At 39.1% G+C, this 24,674-nt stretch overlaps 1 protein-coding gene across 4 annotated transcripts in view; it reads left to right on the forward strand.

Annotated features, from left to right (window-relative positions):
- Positions 1-630: 630 nt before the first annotated feature.
- RB1CC1 (RB1 inducible coiled-coil 1) overlaps positions 631-24,674 on the forward strand; it is a 69,798-nt gene continuing 45,754 nt past the window's right edge. For 2 of the 4 annotated variants that reach the window (XM_021555699.3, XM_021555701.3), the window contains exons 1-5: positions 5,243-5,318; positions 18,616-18,719; positions 20,621-20,748; positions 23,163-23,289; positions 23,545-23,715. In XM_021555699.3, coding sequence (XP_021411374.2) covers positions 20,678-20,748; positions 23,163-23,289; positions 23,545-23,715 — 369 coding nt within the window. In that variant the 5' untranslated portion in view covers positions 5,243-5,318; positions 18,616-18,719; positions 20,621-20,677. Of the gene's footprint in view, positions 651-5,242; positions 5,319-16,174; positions 16,364-18,615; positions 18,720-20,620; positions 20,749-23,162; positions 23,290-23,544; positions 23,716-24,674 lie in introns of those variants that run through there. The other 2 variants (XM_021555700.3, XM_077783628.1) reach the window with 2 other exon arrangements.

Here is a 24,674-nt window from a genome sequence, read left to right on the forward strand (position 1 = left end):
GTACTCATTATCATCTGAGTGCTGAGAAGTGGTGGTATTGGAAGGAGCCTTACACAAATGGAGACTCTAAAATGAACATGCACAACAAGGGATTTTTACAGGATTATTCAGGCTGCGTGTTTTCCCTTAAGAGCTTTTGTCCTTAACACTTTTGAGGGTATGTCCATTCTGACTTTTTAATCTGAGATTTAAATGCCCTTTGCACATTTCTCCACAGGACCAAGAACTGATCTCATGACCTGAATGTTAAACTGAATCGAACTATTCCCTTCCTGCAAGAAGTTCATGCAGCAAACAAGAAAAATCACTTATGAATTCAAAACTTGTGTAGTCAGAACTACTGAAACATTAGGAAGCCACACAATGTTAAAATCACTGGTTAGGAATGATCTGTAATGAGGTCAGAGGGAGTGGCATGCTTTCAAAATGGCATCAGCTGTTCTTTAGTCACTGACCATTCAAAAACAAATTAGTGATTGCTTATGGACCAGTCAGAGCTCTCGAAAAGAAGCAAGAGATGAGACAGGATTTGGCGTTTGCCACAGAGTGCCAAGCTACATTAAAGGATAATCGAAGTTCTTGAAGTCTCTCTCAAAACACGCAGGAGCACTTGTGTTGTTGGAGACTGCTGTTCACTTTGCGTATTCCAGGTCAGAACAGTATTTTGTCCTTTAAAAAAATATTGGTTTCTGAAGGGGTTGTTTAATTGGAGGATGACTTAAATGGAAAACAAATACTTGTTGAAGATTACTTTGCAAGATGCCACAAAGCATCAACACAGAAGGAAGGAACTTGGGTTTTAAGCATCAGCCTGATCTAGCAGAGGAATGAATATAGCTGTTTCTAGTATTTGAAAAAGGAAAACAAAAAAACAAACAATAAAACTCCAACAAAACAAAAATCAAGGGAAATTGATGAAGATAGCAATGTGTTTGGTTTTGACTGGGGCAGAGTTAATTTTCCTCTTAGTATCTGGTACTGTGCTGTTTTTTTATTTAGTGTGAGAATAATGTTGATAACTCACTGATGGTTTAGTTGTTGCTAAGCAGGCCTTATTCCAAGTCAAGGACTTTCCAACTTCCCATGCTCTAGCAGTGAGCAGATGCACAAGAAGCCAGGAGGGAGAATGGCTGGGCAAGCTCACCAATAGACCAAGGGGATGTTCCATATCAGAGAATGTCATGCTCGGTATATAAACTGGGGGGAGTTGAGGCTGGGAGGGGCCAATCACTGCTCAAGGCAGGGCAGGGCATCTCTCAGTGGGTGGTGAGCAACTGATTTAGTCATCACTTGTCTGTTTCAGGTTTTATTTATCTCTCTTTTTATTGTCTCATTATTATTATTATTATTATTATTATTATTATTATTATTATATTTATTTGAATCATTAAACTGTTTCTACCTCAACCCATGTGTTTTACAATTATTTCCTGCTTCTCCTCCACATCTCACTGCGGAGCAGAACTGTAAGAGCAAGCAACTTTGTGGCACTGTGGTGGCTGGCTGGGGTTTAACCAAGACACAGCAGTAAGGGAAGCAGAAGTACACAGGGCAAATTTCTGGCAAGCAGAGCTGAAGAAAATAGGAAGATGTGGGTTTTGAAGTACATTTGAAACTAAATAAATTCTGACAGTATTGGCTCCTTACAGGAGTGTAGACAACAATTGTATGGAAAAACAATCACCAGACCTCACTGATACTGTGGGACTGTGCCCCTTGTCCATGACAGTGCCCCTTGCTGCCAGCCTTGGCTCCCAGTTTGATTTCCCTTAAAGAGCAGCCTGTTCTTTTTGCTCTCTGACTACAGCTACATAAATATGTAGTTTAAGAGACACATACTTTGGTATGCCAAATTTAGTGCCCAGAATTAAAAGCACACAGTGAAAAACCCCTTCAACCTTCTTGGTTATTTTACAGAATGTGAAAAAATATATGCGTGAATCCTAAAAGGCATCTTGAAGGAATAATAATCTACATTTTGTACAGCACTTTGAAAATGTTAAGAATTCCCAGTAACCCTGATTCAACGCTTTCTTTTTGTATATTCTAGAGTAAAAACTACATAAAATGCTGGCTTATTTTTTAGGATAGAATATAATGCTAAATTTTAGGTTTTGTTCAGACAGGCTCATGAAAAAACCCTGTAATTAGTTGTTTGGCATGAAGCGGCTCTGGAACACTTTGAGAGGAAGCAACATAATGAAATGTTACAAGAACAAGCCAGAACAACCTGCTCTGCTAGCAGCACTTTGCTTACTCCACAGATCTGAAGTTCCTGCTTCAGTCCTGCCTGAGCTGCCTCTCAAATCAATCAACAGTTGTCCCACATGTGCTGTAAAAACCAGAACCATGCTTAAGTGCCTGAAGCCTCATTTTATGCTATTGTTGAAAGCCTGACTGGCAGAGGTGCTTTGCCAGAAAACTAAAAGCTCTGTCGGCACTGCCGCTTCAGTGTTTGAAGAGATGCTGCTGCTTCTCTTGCCAATGTCTCAGCTTCTCAGACTTCAGGAGGTCACTCTCAGTAATTTCTCCTCAAGAGAATTTTAATGATACTTATTTGTGTTTCAGGCTTACCAAACCTCAAAGTTTTGGGGTATTTTCCTTGACTTCTGACAACAGCATGCATGCAATTTGTTCTGTATTATACTTCCCATTACATCTGTTTGAGTATTAATGTCTTCCCAGCTCCGTTTGTTGTTGTAGTCTGACATGCCACAGATGTTTTTCAGAATTTGGATATGTCTCCTAACAAGCTGCAGAGTTGGGGAGTACTTGTTTATGGGATGCCACAAGGTGGCAACTGGGGGCTTTTTTTAAAAGGCCAAGAAGTTCCTGTCTGGACAGGCTGTGACGATTCCACATAGCCTGGAAGCTCTCCAGCATAGCAGAGGTGGCTACCACAAGTTTACTGTGAAAACCATAAGCCTGGTCCAGCTTGTGAGAAGCACCTTAAGGTATGGAAGGCCACAATTAGGTCACTCCAAAGTCTTTTCTTTACCGGGATGAACAAAGGAAAATCTCGCAACTTTTCCTCCATCCCACTACTCAACCTGGTGGCCTCCTCTGGACTCTTTTGATATATATATATATATATATACATACATATATATATATATATATATATATATATATATATATATATATATATATTCTTCCTGTGCTTGGGATCATGGCATGCTTGCACTCTTTTTTGCAATCCTCCTCTTATGTGCAGAGAATATTCTATAACTGAATATAGCCTGGCCACAACATTATGCTTTGCTGCCTATGGTGTATGTTATGGAAGGAGAGGTGAAGGGAGGCAGCAGAGAAAGTACAATCCAGCTGTATGGTGCTCTCAAGGGATCTTGGCTAGAGGATGTCCTTGATGCCAGCATTGTGATCTTCTCCTGCATCTCTGAATCAAACAAGCCTCTTGCTTGTATTCCTCTCACATTTACTCTTCTCTATGTGGAAATGTGCTCATTCCTAAGAAAAGTTCTGTGGGCTAAACCTCTAAAGAAACTTGTAATAAAACAGAAACCAAAAGTGACCTGTACAAGGTTTACTTTTGTTTTCTCAGACCGGATAAGAGGTCAGTTCCCACCCTACAGCTCATGGGCTGCTTTCTGTCGAAAGCTCTCTGAGAGCCCTTCCCTGGGGGATGGGAGTCCAGCCTGGACAGTGAGTGCACCTGGGGCCACCCTCACTTACTAGCACAGGGATGAATTGAACAGTTGCTAAATTCTGCCCGCATCTGGAAATACAAACAGCCATCATCTTAAATGTTGAAATAATAGTCAATGCCTATGGCAGGAAAAAGAATATAAAAAGAATATAGTGACAGAGAGCTCTTGATTCCCATGAATCCTTCTCTTTTTATTTCTTTCCACTTTATCATTGCTAGCAGGTCTCAACTTCTAGTCTTAAAATTCCTGTGTGTTTGGGAAATGGACACAACCTTTGGCTGGACTGCCCATGGTGATCGCACTTTCTTTAAGTGACACCTAGAAGTTTGTTAGGAACTAGTATCCCTGTAGTTGTAATTTGCATTTTATTGCAAAAGTGGTTGGTAAGTTTCTCTAGCAGAAGATGACATTTTTCTGTTTGTGCAGAGTGTAAGAAACTGTCATCTGAAACCATCTTTTTTTAAGATTTCTTTTTACAGTTCTAAATGTCAATGAAGCACATAAGTTATTTCAGTACACTTCTTTACAATAAAACTCAAAACATAGAGGAGAGCTATTTAAACCCCTCTGTAGATTTTCTAAGCTTTTGATCTCTTGTCATCTCAGATTAAAATGGAATTGAATAAGCCTCCTTCTCAGGTAAGGCCGAGGGCCTAACTTTGAAATGCCAATCATGTCCTGGGTTGGATCAAAAGCAGCATGGCCAGCAGGTCAGGGGAAGGAATTGTGCCCCCCTGCTCTGCTCTGGTGACACCCCAGCTGCGGTGCTGCATCAGCTCTGGGGTCCCACCAAAGGGAGGACATGGACCTGTTGGAGTGAGTCCAGAGGAGGCCGTCAGATTGACCGGAGGGATGGAGCACCGCTCCTGTGAGGAAAGGCTGAAAGAATTGGAATTGCTCAGCCTGGAGAAGGCGTTGGGGTGTCCCGATTCTGGCCTTCCAGCATTTTAAGGGAACTTGGAGGAAACACGGGGCAAGACTATTTACAAAGGCACGCAGGGACAGGGTGAAGGTATGTAAATTGAAAAAAAGTACATTTAGATTAAACACTAGGAAAAAATTCTTTAATGTGACGGTGGTGAAGAAATGGAACTGGCTACACACGGATGAGGTGGGGCGATCCTGAACACATCCCTGGAAGTATTCAGGGCCGGGGTGGATCGAGCTCTGAGCAACCTGGTCTAGCGGACGGTGCCCCTGCCGTGGGCAGCGGGGGTGGAACCGGTGGAAGCGGAGCACCCCGGAGCCCTTCCAGCCCGGAGCCCTTCCAGCCCGGAGCCGCTCCATCCGGAGCCGCTCCATGCCGGAGCGCTCCCGGCTGCGCCCGCCCGCCCCGCGCGCCGCCGCCGCTTCCGCCGCGCGGTCCCTCCCGCGCGCCGCCCCCTCCCGGCAGCCCTCGCGCCGGAAGCGGCTGACGACAACAACAAACAGCGGCGGCGGCGGCGCCGCGCTCGGTCCCCGCGGCCCCCCGCCCGCCCAGCCCGCCCCGCCGCACCGTCTCTCCCGGCCCGCCGCCTCTCCCCGCTCGGCCGCGGGCCCCGCCGAGGTGCTGCGCGGCCCCGCGGAGCCGCCGGGCCCGGCCGCGCGGCGCGGGGGGGACGCGGCGCCACCGCCGCAGGATGAGCGGCGCCGCCCGCGCGGCAGCCGGGGGTGAGTGCCGGGCGCTGCCCGCGACGGGCGGGATCCCCCCGCCGCCCCGCTCAGCCCCTCCCGGCCGCGGGGAAGGCGGGGACTCCGGTACCGGGAGGGCGGCCTTGGCGAGGGGCGGCGGTCCCGGCGCCGGGCGCAGGGCCGTACCCGTGGGGCGGGCGACCGGGGACTGGCAGGAGGCGGAGCGGGGTTCGGGGAGGACCGGGATCCCGCTGGAGCCGCTCCAGGGCGGCCGAGTGACCCCAGCGCAGCTGCTGCGGGAGGCCGTGGCTGCCGGCCGTCGGAGGGGAGCAGCGCCGGGCGGGCCGGGGTGCTCCCTGCCTGCCCGGGGCTCCGCTGCCAGGGCGAGCGATTCGTGTGAAGTTACTACAAGGAATGACTCAGCCTGGCAGCGCCTCCGTGCTCGCCGTCGGCGGCGGCCGGGCGAGCACCGTGCACAAGCGTTGTGTGTTTATAAACGGTGTTCTGCCTCTCCCTCGGTTGTTTACTTGGTCCTGCTTCCGAAGAAGCATGTGTACTGTAACGAGTTTTCCCTTCGTTTTTTTTTCTTGCGGCGCTTTAGTAGGCTTTCAGGATGTTATGTGGATCCATGCTCGCTTTTCTTTCTTCACTGACCCCCAAGAGTACTGGCTGCTAGTGATCCAGAGGTAGAAATACTAATGTAAATGCTGGGAGAATTAAATGAGCTGACCTTTGTCATGTTTATGTTTCTTGCCTAACATCACCTAGACATGAAATAAAAAGTCATGTCTGCTCTCAAGAAACCCAGAAATGTTAGTTTAGACCTCATCTAGCCATAGCTTTTTTTTCCTCTTGTGACTTTTTTTTTTTTTTTGTCTGAGGTAATTACATGGTATGTCCTGGCAATGTGACATTTCTTATGGTTCATATTTTAAGCTTTCACCTTTACTTCTTTGTGGGAAAGAACAAGGAGGTTGATGTTTGGATCATTTTCTTTGTATATGTGACACACATATATGTGTGTCAGAAGTAGTTTGTGCTGTTTGCTTTATGGAAGGACTTGCATTTCTGGAGATGTGTGTTTAACTGTATGGTAAAAGGTACCTCAGCAATGCTGGAGAAATGAAAATAAAGGAAAAACATATTTCAGACAGTTGAATTTTATATAGCTGAGACTATAAATAGAATTAGAATTATACAGTGGCCTGGGTTGGAAGGCACCTTAAAGATCATTAGTTCCAACCTCCCTGCCATGGGCAGGGACACCCTCTGCCAGACCTGGTTGCTCAAAACCCCATCCAACCTGTCCCTGAAGACTTCCAGGCATGGGACATCCACAGCTTCTCTGGGCAGCCTGTTGTAGTGTCTCACCATCTTTACAGTAAGGAATTTCTTCCTTATATCTGATCTAAAATTATATTCTCTCAGTCTAAAACTATTGCTTCTTGTCTTCTCCCATACATACCCTTCTAAAAAGTTAATCTCCACACATCATGGAAGTACTACAGAATAATGATAATAATGAAAACATATACTATTATGGTATATTTAAATAGTGAATGTTAAGAATATTTAGCATGTAGTACCTTAGGAAATTTTTAGAAGATGAAGTGCATAAAAAAAGACTTTACTCTTATCTTGTGGTCTAAGACAAACTTTTGTGCCAAGAAGCAAATATTAACAAGAAAGGATTTTGATATTCTAGCATCATTAAATTTAGATTAAAGTGTGCAGAGGATATACTTGTACTTACTCTAAATGCTACATGGAACTCAAAATGGCTTTATTGTGTTGAGAGTAGTAAAGAAAATTACTTGCTGAATAACACATGGTAAGGGACTTCAGCTGTGCCAGTTTTAGTGCTGGAAATACAAATGGGATCTTTTGGGATAGTGGATTATTGTAAGATAGACGTAATTGTGCTTTGGAAGTCCATTATTGTTGTCCACTTTGTACAAGCAGCTGTGTGTTTTGTAGATTGTAAAATAGCAGTCTATCTTAGCCACAATTGTGTTGCTCTAGGCTTGTGCTCAGCACAGATTTGGGTTATTAGTTTCTGAGATCGTGTCCAAGGGGCTGTCTCTCTCCCCATGTCAGGTTACTATATTTATAATTAGAAGTGTATGCAGCAGACTTGTGCTCTCACTGGAGAAGAGGGCAAGGGTTATTTTGAGGTCTTTTGTGGTGTCTGTTTAAAAAATGGTGTGTCCCTGTGTGTTGTCTGAACACAGCTGTTATGTGGCCTTGCAAAAACTAGGGTATAAAACAATTTCTAAACTGAACTTCAGTTATCTTGGTTAAATAGGGAACTGCGTGCATGTTTGGGGATAAGGGTGTAGCACAAGTTGATTTGTTTTTGATAAGAGTGGCAGTTACAGTGGAATAACTGGAAAGAATTTTTCTGTGTGTTATCAGTGTGTCCTTAAGTCTTTATTTGCTTTTAAACTAGTAGTTACTTTCTGTGGAAGAGTGGTGTGAAGGTCTTGAGAGTTAAATTGCACAGGATGGGTTCCATCAGCATGTTGAGGTAAAAGTGGGAACAAAATGAAAAACTATAATGTGTGTACCCAGCTGTTACATGAGCTACTTCAGTCATTTAGATAGTGACCAAGGAGTCATCTGTCTCCTGCATTTGCAATATTCCTCGAGAAAGTTGCTCTCCTGAGTTTTGGTCCGCAGCTTAATAATATTATATGAATAGTTTCTGAAGATGAGGAGGGGAAAAAACAAATAATACCTTCCTACTTTCTAGGAGCCTATTAATAGGTAGCATTGTGGTGCAAAGTTGTTAATCAGTATTACTGAGTACCAAACACTTGATTACGAGATGCCAACTTACATAATAATATTGTATTATACTGCGGGATGTGATTGAATGCAGTGATACCAAACAGGCAAAAAATATAATTAATATGTAAATTACTCATCCAATTGCAAGAATTATAGCATGTCTGTTTTCTAGCTGATTTGCTAGACTGATGTTTTTGGCATACAAGTTGAAAGATCCTCACATGAATTGTGTGTTGTAAAAGCCTATAGCATGATTAATGGTGATAAAGAAATTGCTATTAATTATTTTTGTGAGCTAATTAACATTCTGTAGTTACTGACAGTCACTTGTCTATTTATTAGTTAATTCATAGTGGAGATCCACTCTGAATCTTATTCTTAATGAATTTTATTTCGTTTAAATTTTAGTTTTTTAAATGTAGTTCAGTTGAAAGGCAAGTTGGAAGACATCATAGGCACGTACCAGCTCTTTCTATCTTTCCAATTTGTGAGCAGGGCTGGAAGTATGTGACTATTATTTCAATATTAGTTATTGGAAGTTGTCAATAGAAGTATCTAAACAGATTTATTGATACCAGATTGAGTATGTTCAGAGATTGAGACGGGGCTTGTAAGGAGAAACACCAGGGCTGTCAGGGCAATTCTTGCTTGTCTTCTGTCCATCTCTAGGTGTATATTTTCCTTTTGTTGTTCAGATTTGTTAGTCCATGGTTCAGAAAGGTTCTGAGCTCATGCAACAGCTCAGTGTAGCTTTTTATGTCCATCCAAGATGTTAAGAGTTTCTTTTGGAAAGAGATTTTGCAGCTGGGCCTGCTGTCTTTATCGCATCAAGGTGAAATGATTACGGTGTGCTGTATATAAAGCTCTAGTAGTTTGTGCATCTAGAAAATAAGCTGTGGTAGAATATTGTTGACTGTTTTCTATGAATTAGTACAAATAAGTACAAAAAAGCCTTGTTTGAGTGCTGTATGAATTTATTTCTGACTTGTGTTAATCACTTGTTAATGGAAAGTAAAATGTCAAACTGCTTTGTTGACTAGTTGAGTTCCAGCTGTCCTGCATGTGTCTTGCTGTGTAATGCTATAGGATCAATGAGAAGAATGGTGTGTGAATATTTGAGAGCAGCTCTGCCTAAGTCATGTTCTAAGGGGTTTTTAAATGACTTTAGAACATGGATTTATTTCCTCTTTTTGAAATAACTCATATTTTCTTACCTCTTAAGACTCTTTTGAAACAGAATTTTTGCTTTTTCAGAAGAGTAGGAAAGCTGAGGTGGCGATAGTGAAATAGTGTGTTCAGTGTTTTGATTGCCTGTTGCTTTCGTTTGGAGGGATTAGGAATTAGTATCTGTATGATCCATCTTCATTATTTTTCTTGAAGATGTGTTTGGCAGGTCAGTATGCTGTTTTCATTTTGAACAGACTGAAAACTATATGTGTTTTAGAGGTAGAATGCAGTATTGAAGAACTAATTATAGGGAGAGTTTTACTTACATCATGGATTAAAAAAAACATACCACCTTTAGCAAAGCAAAAATATAAATTCTGTAAGAATTTCACTTTGCTGAGATCTGATTTTTGAATGTTTGAGGCTTCTATTTTGATTTAGTTCTATGATTGAACATATTATGCTCTTTTGTGCTGTAGTTATAGCTGCAGTACTTTTTGATATTTATCATTTGAATAGTGTTTTTTTTCCCTGATATTACAGGAAATTTAAATGTCAGTGATTTATCCCAAACTTTATTTTGAGTTTGTTGATGCCAAGTAGCTGTGCTGGTACATCAAAAGTGTGAAAATCTGACCCTTATTTATTGTAGTTGGCCTTGGATAAACAATTCATGCTGACAAAATGGTGCTTTTGTTTATACAGTTATTCTTCCATCCTCCAAAGTGTGTATTTTTATTAAATTCAGATGAAGGGAAGAATATTACGTAAGAATATATTGTGTAACAGGACTAGAAGCTGTCTTCTAATATATTGTGCTTATGCTATATTGTAAGTATTCTACTAGTAAATTCAAGCTGACTTCTCTATTTAAAAGTATTCTTCACAAGTACTTGTGCTGTCTACTGATTGAAAGAAACTTGATTCTCACCCAGTGAATGGTTTGAAATATGACTCAAAATTCTCAGTTCTTTCTGAATGAAGGGGGGGAGGGGTAGTGTGTAAACTTTCCTTTTTAAATTAAAGGCTTGGTGGTAAAATACCTATGCATTTCAAAAAGCAAATGTATTTGTAGCAACATTTTCACATGCATGTTACAGCTCTAAACAGTACAACCAGGGTTCAGTAAGGCAGGAATATAGTTATAATACAACAGTCATTGTAAGTTGTGTTTTTCTCTGGTTTTCTTGGGGTTCTTTGGTGGTTGTATAGTCCTTATGTTGGTAAAACTGCATAAAAGAATTTATCGGTGCATGTTGTTAGCTGTTATAGGCTACCAAAGATTTATATTGCAGAAAGGTAAAGAAGGGCAGATGAAGATTAGAAAACAACTTCTGGAAATTAGAGATAATTTAATATTCTGCAAACTATCCTACAGCTTTTCTCATTTCTCAGCACATTGCTGTTATTTTTCTTTCACACTGTTGCCAGTAGAGATCTGAAGGTGATTTGTAAATGTGTGATATCCAAAAAGAGTTAATAAATTGACCTGAGAATAATCTAGACATTTCTGAATATGTATTCCTAGGCAGACTGGGGCTTATATCAGCTCTGCATCTTGCTGATGGTAATTTGCTTTCAGATACCACTGGTAATAAAAGAAAGTTGATAAATAGGAGGAGGTTGGTAGGTGACATGATTTATAAGTAACTTTAAAAAGAGAAATTAGATAAATTCTATCTTTAGATCTTTAGAGTTCAAATACTGATTTTATGATTAATGTAGGATAAGAAAAATTTGAAACAAGTTTGAAAGTTGCAAACCAATTAAATAACTTACCAAGATGGTAGTGGATTTCCTTATTTCTAGAAAATTTTACTGTTTTTTTAAAAATCTCATTGCTTATGAATAGCAATTAAGGAAGAACCTGTGACTTTTATGTGGGCAGTCAGACTAAATCACAAGGATCTTTACTTGCCTTACATTTCATTATTGTCAATCTTTGACTTTCTTTTCCATCTGTAGTGTTTTCATTCCTGTGAAGTGAATGCCATTTAATCAGTCTTATGTTCTGTATTTTCATCTTTTAAATAGTTCTGGTCAAGATTTTTCTCTTTTCCATGTAAAAGAAAACAAAACAAAAGTTGTAGCATTAGGATGTTGTATCTGAAGAGGGAAGAACAGGGGAAATGGCCTCTAGACTAAATTTTGAGAAACTCTGTTCTTGGTTGCATCTGTAGTAATTGCAAATTTTTAAATTATCTTAGCCTGCTTTTTAGAGGTTTGGGCTTTTTTACTGGGTTTCTAAGATGTGATCTGTTAGTAACGGAGGATGGCATGGGCAGTTAGAAATGTGAATGATGCCTTCTGAAAATTTTCACTTGTCTTCTTGAATGATGATTCTGATGTTGGGTAGCCTCTGTTTTCATTGGCTTCTCTCCAGCCTGAGCTGAAGTACAGTTTGTGGAGTTATATAACAAACCAGATCATGGAACCAATTTGAGCTATCAGCATCCTGGAGAAGTATGGTATTTCTAACTTATTACAGCAAAGGCATCCAGTTTATTCCAGAGAAATATGGGTACTTGCACCACTGAAAGTTGGTGCAGGGAAAGGAGCAAAAGAACTGGCTGAGGAAAGGGGTTCATAAGTCTGGTGCTCTTTCTGTTTGTGTTCCAGAGTTTGTGTTCTTGGTTGATCAGAGAGAGTGTTAGTGGAAGAAGGGTTGGTGCTGACTTGTATGAGTTGGTATAAGAAAGAATGAATTTTTTTTTTGTCTGTTTCTTGTAGAATTGTTTACAAACACTGAAAGATTTGACATGCTCATTATTTTGGAGTACATACCTACAGAAAGAACCTTCCCACCACTATGGAGTCAGTCAGTAGCTTGAATAAAACCACCTGAAGCTCCATGTACCTGAGACTTCCAATCTTTGCAAAGAGAATGTATTAATCTCTGTAATTCAAGGGAGGCTTGTACTCCACAAGTGCTTTGAAATGGCAAAATTATACATTAAAAAAAGAAAAATCTGATGAAACCTTCAGTTAACTTTGTCAAAAGTAAGGCACAGACAGCTGTGGAAAGACATGCTTCCATCAATTAAAAACAAAAAAAGGGAAGAAAGAAAAGGGATACTTCTGCAGGCTGTGGGCTGTTTCCTAGCAATGAGATTGTCAGGAATCCTGTTTGTTTTCTGGCTTGTACCTGTTAACTGAGACACAGAAGTTTCACTTTGTCATGTAAGAGATGTGAGGTTTTGAAAAATGGGGTAAAATTGTATTTACTATTGTAAGAGGAGAACTTTTGTCTGATCTGTTATATGGACTGTTTTGGGAGCTGCTCAAATCAGTGAAAACAGCAGTGTAAATAGATGCTAACCATCAGATTTGAAGCTTTATCATCACATCCGTATGTAATCATGACACACTGCCTGATAATGTGCTTGTTGTCTTATGAGCATGTTTGAAACTATTGCATTCCTAGAATTTACAGTGTAAGTTTTGTCTGAACTTGTGAGAAGCTGCATTGTTTTGAGCCACATCGATTTCAAAGCCACTCTTTAATGCACAGTGTTTTCTTACCTGCCCAGATTTGCTTTTGATCTGCTCTTTCACTTTTGATGTTGCTGAGGTCCTCTGAAGGCATTGCAGCACCTACTTAGCTGAATGAGGAGCTTCCATATAATTCAGAGTTGTAGAAGCAACTCTGAATATGGTGGCCAATATGTAACTGAAATATTAGGTTAGTAGTACATAAAATGATTCATCTTAAAGGAGGGGAAGGAGGGAGGAAGCCTCTTAGACTATGAAGTACTATGTTACTGACTTTTGAAATTCCTCTTTAGTGAATTGGGAAGTAGGGGTTTAAGAATATGTTCTGGTTGCTCTGTAGGATTGCAGCTTGGCTCTTGGGTTGAGTGGAAAAGACTTGCTTTGCTGACCCGCAGCTGAATTTGAGAGCTGTTAAGAACACAGTGACTGTTGGAGATGCTGTAATTAAGTAACCGCCTCTGTGCCTGATGCACATCTCAACATATAAATAGAGCTCCAGATGGCTGCAACTTTACAGATGTCAGGGATTGACAGCCTTTCTTTAAGACTGCAGTGTGGCTTGAACATGAGGTTTATAGGCTTTGATACAAGGTGGCAGTTGGAGATAGGGTCTCCACCTTCAGTAATATTTATCTCAGTGATTAAATGTGGTCTTGTTAAATTTATTTTGGAGGAGTAGGAGAATTAAATTATTCTTTCCACATGGGTCAGGAGGAGCCCTACTACTTTTTTATCACACAGCTTAGGGGTTTTTTTTAAAGTTTTTTTTTAGTTTTTCTTTTAAGTTTTTAAAGTGTCTTTTAAAGCACATTTCCTTTCAACAGTTGGCTGTCTAGAAAATGGTATGCATTTTCAATGTATTTTAAAAAGGTAGTCATTTCTGTTGCATAAAGCATTACTAAAGAATGTGTGCCCTCAAAATGAGGTCATACTCTGTATTCTTCTGGTGCTGGTAGTAGTAATGTTCTGCAAAATTAAGGTATTTCTGGTTAGATGCATTAGGTTGCAGTATTGAAGAAAGGTCCTTTAGAAGAAAGCCTACTTTTAGAGAGGATCTTACAACTGACATTAAGAAAGATGTTACTTGCATTAAATTTAGCTTCAGTTTCTATTTTCGTTTTCCTTTGACTTATGTGCTATAAAATACTGTGCTGCTGGGGTCTGCAAGTTAAAGCAAGACAGGAGTTTTTGAAAAGGGCACTTGAAAACAACAAAGGAAGTGGAGGTAGAAGGTAGGTTTATAGAAGAAAACAAAATTAATTGTAAGGAATATTCTGCACTGATCTTGTACCTTTTTTGATTATAGAGTTGCTTAAGTCAAGGGTAAAGCAGGAAATCCTGTTCTAAAAGGTGAAATCATAAGAACTCTAGCATCTGAGAGGCAAACCTTAAGATTTGTGGTATGGAAATGAAGCACTATTTAATAACATGCTAACGTGCTCCAAAGTTGACTCCATCTCGAGAGGTAATAAAGGTATATTGGCCTTGAGGGGAGATGTTACCCAGATAAGATATTTACTGAATGAGGAATAGCACTTGAGTCTTTTTAAGCATGTCACAGACTTGTCAGCCTTTGCCTCAGATGAATTGTCCTTTCAATAGGCAGAAATTCTGTGGTGTTGTCCTGGAGTCTCCTGACCCTGGTAATTTGTGGGTAACATTTATGACTCATATCAGAGACACTGTTACCTGTAGTGTACCTCAGTGCTTCTGCAGTAAGGGAAGTGAAACTTCTTTATCAGCAGCATGATAAAGTTATCACATAGAAAGTATGTGATTGTCTAGTAGCAGTGTGGAAATGCAGGCACTGTGTCTTGCCTTGATCAGGTGATTCGGCTAGTTCTGTCTGCTTTCAGGCTTGAGCCCATTTTGACCTGGAGATACACACAAGGGGGAAAGAGTTTGGGCCTCTTGGTTCTATCTGACTTGGAAGATGAAGCGTTGATAAGTACAGCGCTTAGCATACAGATGTGGAGCAGGACTTCCCTGCTCTTCCTGGAACAAAAAGCAAGATACCATGTACTACTTGCGTGTTGCTGTTGTGGATGGAATTTTACACCACTGGGTTTTAAGGAAAGCCATTACTTTGGCATAGTTCAGTTTAAATTTTATGGTGTTAAAGAAAAAATTATCACTATTGCTGTTTGCTCAGATTTAGTTTGTAATCCAGATTATAAAGGAAGTATGGGAAATGAGATGTCAGAAGCATGAGCGTGAACAATTAAGATAATGCAAAGGGAACTTAATGACCAAAGTGAAGTTGATTAATGTCCCATTAAACCCAAACAGCATAAATGTTGATTTTTGTCTTTGTCTTGCTCTGAATGCCATGATTCAGTGTTTGAGTTTGTGAAGTTGGAAAGAGCTGTACCATGAAACAATGAAGCAGTCAGCATTAGGTAATTAGAAGCAGGGATTCTGCATTTAAGGACAGAAATGGATGCTTAATGTAGTCATAGGATTATTTGTACAGTTCTGTGAAACCTGTGATGCCTGTGCTGTAATGACAAAAAGAGTCTGTAAACAGACATTAATTTCCTTTCCGAGATGTAACAATGAGCAAGTTCCGAACTGAGATACATCTCAGTGCTTGTAAACAGTATGTGTTGAAAGTATTGATCAACACTGACTTCAAAAGTAGTTGGTTGTTGAAGAGTTCATATTATACAAGAAAAGAATGCAGTAATTGCATTGCAATGTAGGCTTTGGTATTTTATTACCTAATGTGCATATTTCAAATTATGGAAACTTTTTATATTTTGTGCTGTTCTTACATTTTTGTAAGCTTATTTTTTTTTTATTTATGCCTACCATTTTCTGTCTGACCTGGCAGCTGTTTAATAAAATTTCAAATATTCAGCTATTGGTATTACTGATAATTCACGACAGTTGGTCATACAGACTTCTATCCCATAGTGTGAAGGATCTAGTTTGTATGATTGCATGAATCTAATGCTGCAAGTCTAAGTCTACAGGTTAAACAAATAATCTGGGTGGATTAGTCATTTGTGGTTTTGTTTGATTACATAGGTAGTAGCTCTGTCTTCAGTAGCTGTCAAATTGTGTAGTTGTTGAACCTCTATTAAAACAAATGAAAATAATTTCAGCAACATAACACTAAAAGCCTTGAAACTTGTAACATTTAAAGCTAAAAATGAATAAATAAAGCCTGATACTCTGCTTATGGCCTGTTGTGGTAATACAAACAGAAGAACAAAACATGTATGGATATATTCTGTTGAAGCTTGGTGTGACTTTCACCCCAAGATTATGTTAAGAACTTGTGTTACTGCTGGATGATGACAATATTCTGGAATACCTGGAACAAATTTAAAGGCTGATTTGTGATATGTAGCTGACCTTGTTTTCAGCAGTCTGCAATAACCTAAGTTTCTTTGAAAGAAAAGAAACATAGGCGACTGTGATGGGTTTTCTTGCATACACCCTGTAACTTTGAGTGCAGTCAAGCAGATGTTGTCCAGAGATGCAAGACTAGGGAGAGTTCTCAAAATTAATTTCCTTCCAGTGTTATGAAGACAGCTGGAGAGAGGCGCTTGACATAGTTCCTGCTGAAGGGAGAAAGGGCTACAGCATGCTTTTGTTGGACATCAGTGCAGGAGAGGTTGCAGTTTAAGGCATGTATTCTCTTGAACCTTGCTTTACGTCATTCTCCTCTACCTCAAGTGTTCATTGAAATTTGAAACGACTTTGAGAATGGGTCAATTCCATAGAATTTTATGAATTCTACCTTATTTTTTTTTAAAGAGCAATTTAATACAAATTTGTCTTACCTGTGTTAGTGTAGTTCTTTTCCCTCAGCATAATTTGAAGAAATGTTGGGTGAAGAAACAGGACTTGTTTTTTCTGTCTTAGTGGCTGCAAAGGAATTATAAGGCAAGAGATTATTGCATTGTGTTCCTAGTTTGTGGCAGAAGTATTTCAGCAGTTTCATGTTAATGTGCATTACTTTGACCTGAAGCAAGTATTCATAAATTTATTTTGCTCAAGTACAGCTACTGACTGCTGATAGCTAAATGGGAGGAGGACACTTAAGTTTTTTTTTTTAATGGTAGCACTTAAACAGACTGGGTATTTCCCTTTTGTTGTACCTTTGCTTCTGATAAAATGTCATGTGTGCATTTTGTATAGGAGATATGGGGAAGTGGACAAAAGGGATGAAGATAATTCTTCTGTTCCATGACCATAAAATAATTTTTTCCTTTATGAAGGTTTTCAAATGTGGGGTGGAGTGTTTTTGGTTTATCTGTATTAACGCAGGTTGTATAAAATGGTTTACATGTTCTAATGGTTTTCAGGCTTCAGCAAGCCTATTTTTAGTAATGGATTATCACCTTTTATAGTGCCTGATCATCTCCTCAGAAAGCTTGCTAGGGCATTAACATGATATAAATGTTTGTTTGCAGTTTGGAGTTTGTGCACTTGCTTCACTGCCCTGAGCCCAACAGGTCATCCACATGTTCTTTGCCAAGGCTCCTTCTCCTTTGGCACTGGTACTTAACTGAACACGGTTAAAATGAGCTAGGGTAGCCTAGAAAAGATCACCTTTGCTGATCTGGCTCATTTTGGTTGTTGTAGTTTCCATTGTAGTTTCAGAAGCTGCCCTGGGTGATGAAGCCCCTGGCCAAGATGTGGTGACAATCTGGGAATGGTAACATCTTCAGTTTATTTAAAAAAAATAGAATAAATAAATCTAAAAAATGCTTTGAAAGTAGGTGAATGCCTTAGCAAAATAGGTTATCTTTCAGGTAAGGAAGGTGATACCGATTCCTGAAGGAATCTCTGAGAGGCAGCTGCTGGATAAGACTGTTCATTCAACAGCAGTAGCATGTATACCTTTTAATGCTGGATTTTCTTAGATAAATTGCATTGTTAAGACTTTTCTCTACTGCTCTCAGCGTCACTGTATCAGCATTCTGCACCAGTTCTGAAAAATAATTTCAGTTAGTGGAAAAGCAAGCACTTCTTTATAGTGAACTAAATTTCTCTCCTTGTAAAGACTCAAAAGTATGATTAACAGTTATTTTAAACAAAAATGATGAGCAGAAGTATTCAGATGTGTGGAAGATCTGGGCAGACTTGTGACTGGATAGTTGTGGAGTTGCGTTATGTATATGTTTTATTATCCCTGTATTATGTATTGGTTTATTCCTTTGTACCCCTGTGTGCAACTTGGTTTATCCCCAGTTTTCCCGCCTTGTCCGCCCTTCCCGCCTTCCCAGTATCTATCCATCACCCTGAAAGAGGCATTTTACCCCCCCCGGGTGCCTTGTCTATCACTCGGTGCCCCTTCCCATCCATCCAGAAGCTTCTACTCAGGGCACCGGGTGATTGGGCGAGGGCCTGGGGCTCCCCCCATATCCTTCCCCCATTGGACCCCACCATATCCCCCCATCCCGGAGCCACCCCCTATCCCTATCCCCATTGGTCGTTGGATAACCCTCCCTTACAGTTTATAAGCCAGTGCAAGCACCTTGTGCTTGTTCCTGTTGGCTGGCACCGTTCTAGGACATTTGGCCCCGTTGGGCTACAATAAACTCGGACTTAGCCCCCAGCAGGATCCGCTCTTCATTTACCACCGCGAGGCTTGCTAGCGCTGCCCGGAACCCACAAAGGCACTCTCCAAACCCCAGCTGGGAGCGGCGGAGGGTGCCTCCATCGCCCGCCCTCGCCCCACAAGAGCTAGCCGGGGCTGAGAGAAAAGGGATTTGGGGCGGGAGCGCGGCAGATAGTATTGTTAATTAACAAAACCCCAAATAACTACCACGTAATTATTCTTCTGGCGTTAACATACACTGATTTCTGTATTAAATGCAATTATCATAAAATCCAGACATTTTAGTAATAATTGCATTCTGAATCTTTGCAGATATTCTTTGGCTTTGAACAGCCATGCTACTCTGTTGCCAAAAATCAAGTAAAGTGAATGCGTGTTTGAATTTGAAGAAGACGGTGGCTGTATAATGCCTGAAGGTAATTCTTTCTTTGTCAGAAGTTAAAAAGTTAGAGACTCTTGATATATGGCAGATGCTATCATAAATATTGTTGATCTTAATGTTTCTTCTTTCTATGTTTTAGTTAGGTTTACTGTTATGGTATGGATGGGTAAATGCTTGATTAAAATTTTGGTTTCTCTCTTAAATATTGCTTTAGCTTAGGTAGTAATGTTCATATGAAAACTAGGTACTATACAAACCTTTTACTATGCTTAAATTGAAATTTTTTTGTGTTGTCTGTGCTTGGAACATTGTATTATTTAATGCTTGTTTCTAATTCTACCTTGATCATGGTCACAAATACCCTTTGGGAAAAGAATAGTGTGTGCATGAGACTGATCAGTTCTGAAACATTGTCCAAAGATTTTATTAATAAAATAAGGAACTTCTACCTTGTTCTTGGTGTTCAGCAGTTTTTGCCTGTCTAATAACTTAGTTTAATAGAGTATGTTCTTTTTCTGATTCAAAATGAAGCTGATGCCACTGCCTACAGTTTAGTTCAGGTGTAAGGACAAAATCACTCTCTTCAGATCAAATTATTTAACTGGCCCTTTTTTATTTGATGTTCTGAAACCTTTTTGTAAAAATGCATATTTTAACTAGGACTATCGTGCTTGAAAAGTGTGAGGATAGCTGCTCTCTTGTAAGCAAACTCTTATGACTTTCTGGAATAAATATTCGGATAAAACATCTTCACCCTCCTCATATTAATGGCATGTTTGTTATTTTTCTCTGTGGTTTGTCCATTTTTCTATGTGTAGGCAAAGAGATAAATGCACATTCAGACTAATATTCAAGTAATGTGATAAACTGCTGGACCCTGTATGTGTGTCCTATTAATATTCGAGGAAATAGAGATGACTTATATTACCAGTGCAGTAATTTAATAAAAAAGGTAATTTTTATAATAATGTAAAAATATTGCTTAGTGGCTAAAACTTACAGCTTAATTTTCTGTAATTCTTTCCATATAAAAATCTCAGGTTATTAGTGACTACAGTGCTTGTATTTCTGTAGCAGCTTTGGTAGTGTCGTGGAAGTTACTCATAAGCTTCCTAGTTCGTAAGGAGAAGAGAAAAAGCTTCAGAAGTATGAAGTACTTCAGTGATAGAATCTCAAATTAAATTTCGGTGTTTTATGAGGCAGGTTAAAGTTTTTCATCTGTCACATACACTGGAAAAACACATGCATAGAATTACTCATCCAGGTTCTTGTAGGGTATGCAACTGAAAATGTGTGTTGACCTGCATGTTCTTGCCTGAATGCTTCATGTTTGCCGTCAGTAACAAAGAAAGAAGCTACAGATTTAGCTAATGCTGATAACAGAAGAAAATATTTCTTTTAAAGCTATTAATTATTGTAGAGAAATACAAAAAGGAATTTTGCCTTTTTTTTTTTTCATCAATGCTTCAATTTCTGGAGGAAAACGTATGGGTAGGGACAGCAGTGAGCAGATAGGAGATGTAAGTTGAGGAGTTACTAGATTGTGCTGCTGTTAGTAATTTCCAGACATCATTTCTAGATTTTACAATCTGGGGCTTTAAAAAGGTGTTTGATAATTGAGAAAAGCCAGGTAATGATCTGGGATGATGGCTTCTGCAATTGGAAGTCATAGTTTCTTTTTTTTTCTAATTTAGTTTCTTTTATTCTTCTCATTGTATATTCCCATGTGTTCTCCCAACTGTCTGTGTATGCAGAGACTTACCTTGCCCGTGTTTCTGGCTAGAGGAACATCTCTGTCTTTGGTAATGAATAAAGAACTGTGGAATGTGAGCACTGATGTAATCGCACGGTATAGATATGAAAAAGTGTTTTTAAAAATGTATGGCTGTCTTTTTCATAACGCCTGTGAAACTAACACTTGACATTTTGTTTCAGTTTCTAAATGATTTTAGCGGTGGAAGTTACAAACTTCAGAGACCTAAAGAAATCATCATGAAGCTATATGTATTTTTGGTCAACACTGGAACTACCCTTACATTTGATACTGAACTTGCTGTACAAAAGTAAGAGAGTAAATTAATTGTGTATTGTTTGTTTTAAATTAAAAAGTGTGTATACTTTTATATACTAAGTATTTGACAGATGAAGATTAGGGTTTTTTTTAGTATGTCATTGTAGTTTTCCTCTAGGTTTTCTTGTATTTGAGTGAATTTTGGTAATTTTTTCCTTTTTTTTTTTTTTTTTTTTTTTTTTTTGTTTTGTTTTGTGGGTTTTTTTTTTTTTTTGTCTTTTTTTTTTGATTAGCATTTTCATTGATTTGCCAGGTGATTGTGTGTGATTCCTTGAAAGAGTAGAGAAGTTACTTGCTTTCTGGGACAGTGACAGAAGCTGACCTGCTCCTCACTGAGTGTGGTGTTGTGTTTGAAAAACCTGTCAGAAGGACTTTTGATCTTTTATGCCCTTTTTTTGAATAGTATTTTTATTTGGAATTCTCTAGAAAGGGCTTATTTTTTTACTGTTTGTCGTCATAGAGGGAGTTCTGCAGGTTGTTCTTTCTCTTGTCAGTACATTCATCCTGAAAAAGATGTGTACTCTGTAATGTTTTTGGATGCTAAAGAATTGGCATGAAGTTTTTTGTCTCATGGCTAGATGGATAAGTTTTGTGCTATGTTGTAAGGCTCCAACCTATTTTACATTATATTGTATGTAAACCATGAACTTCTGAATGTCCAGCTGCCTGAAGCATGATTAGTATTAGAGGATCACAGTTAGGTCACAACAAATTTACTGTTTCTATTTTTTTTTTTTCACTGCATGCTAAAAGCATCTTGTAAATGTATAGATGCTTTTTAGATAGGTTTGTATTGTATCATTTTTCATTGTTCTCACGTGCAAGACACTTGGGGGTAGCAAGAGCCAAGCTCACCTGCTGTTCTCCATAGTTAGCAATGAATGTGTTGCAAGTAATTGGGTAAGAAAGATTTCTACCAAGTTTTTTTTTTTTTTTTCCTAATTCATTGTTACCTTTCTCCTGAATTCCTATTTTTCATTTTCATGACTGAAAAAAGACTGTCTAGACTGTTTTTGTGTGCTCTTCTCTAAAGGCAATTGACAGTCAGGCTATTGCTGAGCATGAAATAGTGTTTCAGTCATTCTGTTTCTACTGGGTCATTTACAGATGTGCTCACACCCCCTGTAAGCTGTCTGATACATTTAGACATTACATTTTTAAATCAAGGTGAGTGAAGTGCAGCATCTAAGCTGCCATGCCAGGCTCTTAATTTGCTATGGGCCCACTTTTTGCTCAATTGAATTGCTCTTTGAGAAAGCTTTCCAGCAACTGAACCACACAAAATCAAAGACTCTTCAGTTGAGCAGTGTAACTACTTATTCTGTGTATCTGCGTGTATATACTTGCATTTTCTAGTAAGACTAACGTTATTGGGTTCTTTGCCTGCTTCCTTGTACATGGACAAGCCAAGCTATCTTCCTAAAGCCCGTGGAGGTGATAGGTACATGGTTACTGTAACACAGCTAGCAAGTATGAGCTTGTGCTCATGAGAGGTTTGTATTCATGATGTCATGCTGAATCATGGGTGTTTTAAATAACAGATCTTTATGATCTTTTTCAAGTAACACTTATGTTTCCTGCCAGTTACAGCAAAACTATTGATGTGTATATTATTCACTTCATGATCTGAAGCTTTTTTATACCTTTGCACAGGTGTTGCCACAGTGTGTTATGTTAGGTGGGGTCAGTAACTGTATCAGATTAGTAAATTCTTGTTTACTTTGCTGTTTACAAGTGTCTTAATGACAAAATCAAGAACTGTCCAAAATATGCAGTAATGTTAAGATGTCATCAGCTAGAATTAAACGTGTGAGGCTGGTGAATTAAAACCAGAAGTGGTCTATTGACATACTGTTTCTATGTTAAAATCTGTGATGTTTATATTAATTTGTTGTATCAATTGTTGAATTTCCTGTTATTGTTAAGTCCTTTATGATACTTCGCGTACAGTAAATCAGAGTTTATTAGTGGAATTGTTGTTATGTTGTGAATAATGAAGTGTTGATAGTCTTGACTTCTAGGGTCTTAGCAAGTCAGCTGTTTGGTCATAAGCTATGAATTCAAGGAATATGATATGACTTTTACATTTGCTATCCTAAATGCTTGGTGTGACTTAATTCAGAATTTCAGCATGCTAACAGATCTTGGAAAAAATACTGCTGGTGACTTATCAGTAATGCGGAGACTGTTTTCTTTTAGCTCATAGTGTATTGACTGGATATTCAGAATGCAACACATCACATCATTTACAAAATTTACAGATATCTCATTGTGCAGAATAAAAATATTTTCTTAACAAATGTTCTGCTTTGACACAGACAAGTCACCAGTGTCTCCTACAGAAATATGTAAAATTAGAGACATAAGTAATCTGATAGCATCAACTTCTCTTCTCATTTTTTTTAGTGTGGCTGATCTGAAACATGCAATTCAAACAAAGTATAAGATTGCCATTCAGCACCAAGTACTGGTTGTCAATGGAGGAGAGTGTATGGCACCAGACAGAAGAGTGTGTAGTTACAGTGCTGGAACAGTAAGTGCATGCTGCATTCTTAGTCTAAACTTTCATTTATAGGGGAAGGAAAATATTAATTAGTAAGGGATTATTAATTTTTTTCCATAGTTTGCTGGATTTCTTTCATTTGGGAAACAGGTGCTTATGTATTCAGTTTCTAAGTGTAGATTTTAACTATTTCTCAAGACACATTACCACATGAGGAAATAATCGATAATTCAACAGGAAGTTGCCTTTATTCAGTGTTTGGTTTTGTTTCCTTTTTGAGTGTAGGACACCAACCCAATTTTTTTATTCAACAAAGAAATGATCTTGTGTGAACGCCCACCAGCTATCCCCAAAACCACGTTTTCAGCAGAGAATGAGATGGAATTGAAAGTAGAAGAATCTCTTATGATGCCTGCAGTGTTTCATACAGTAGCATCACGAACACAGCTTGCGGTGGTAAGTAGATTGTTACTGGATTTGCACATCAAAGGAAAATATGTCAGAAGGAAAGCTTGATGTAAAATATTAAATAGTTTCTTCAAAAGGCAGTAAAAATGGTGTATTAGTGATGATGTACTCTTCAGAGCCTTTGTCTCATAGTTTCAAAGTAAGTTTTGAGAAATGTGCTTGCTTCTTCAGCATGTTCAGAGCTTCTTTCAAAGCTGTAGTGTAAGGCACCTTTTGGATGTGTGCGTTTGCAGTATTCACAAAACAAAAGCAATCAGGTTGCTTTGGACCATGCCTTAATGCACTGCCTTATTTTCAGTGTCCTCAGTCTGCCTCAGCCTGAAATGAGAAAAGTAACTTTGAAAGCAATGTTAACTCAAGTAAAAGATTAACACTGTAATTTTTAAAAGCATCATGCCAAGCTTCTGTTTTATGCTTATGTTTTATGTCTAAACAACTGGTGAGGAATTAATAAAACTAAGCTTTTTCCCATAATTCAGGTTGCTTATTATTGAATACTGCCTCCTACTTGCCTATTGCATATATTTACTTGCAAACTGGTCAGAAGTCCAGTTTGATTATTTCAGTGGTGTTTTGATAGGGAAAAGTCTCACGCTGCACCAGGGTCAGTAAGATACGAAATGTGCATGCAGTAAAAACTAGCTGCCTGCTCAAGACACTGTCACAATGCCTTCAGTATCTGGACTAGTTATATTTTCTTTTTACGGATTATGTTTCTGTATTAAAACTGATCTCATTTTCTTTACAAAATTTGTATTTAAATGGATTAAGTATTTTTCATACCTCTAAATATTATTCCAGTGGTTGGCAGCAGGAGAATAGTTATGTGGAGCCCTTCACACAAAATGAATAGTGATATGTTTTTTGTCTTGGTAATAAAATTTCTTAATTTCATTGACAACTTTAATGCAGTTGAGAAGAACATGTAGCACTTGAAGTGGCTGGGG

This window comes from Lonchura striata, chromosome 1 (genome assembly GCF_046129695.1).
Source record: "Lonchura striata isolate bLonStr1 chromosome 1, bLonStr1.mat, whole genome shotgun sequence".
Lineage (NCBI taxonomy): Eukaryota > Metazoa > Chordata > Aves > Passeriformes > Estrildidae > Lonchura > Lonchura striata.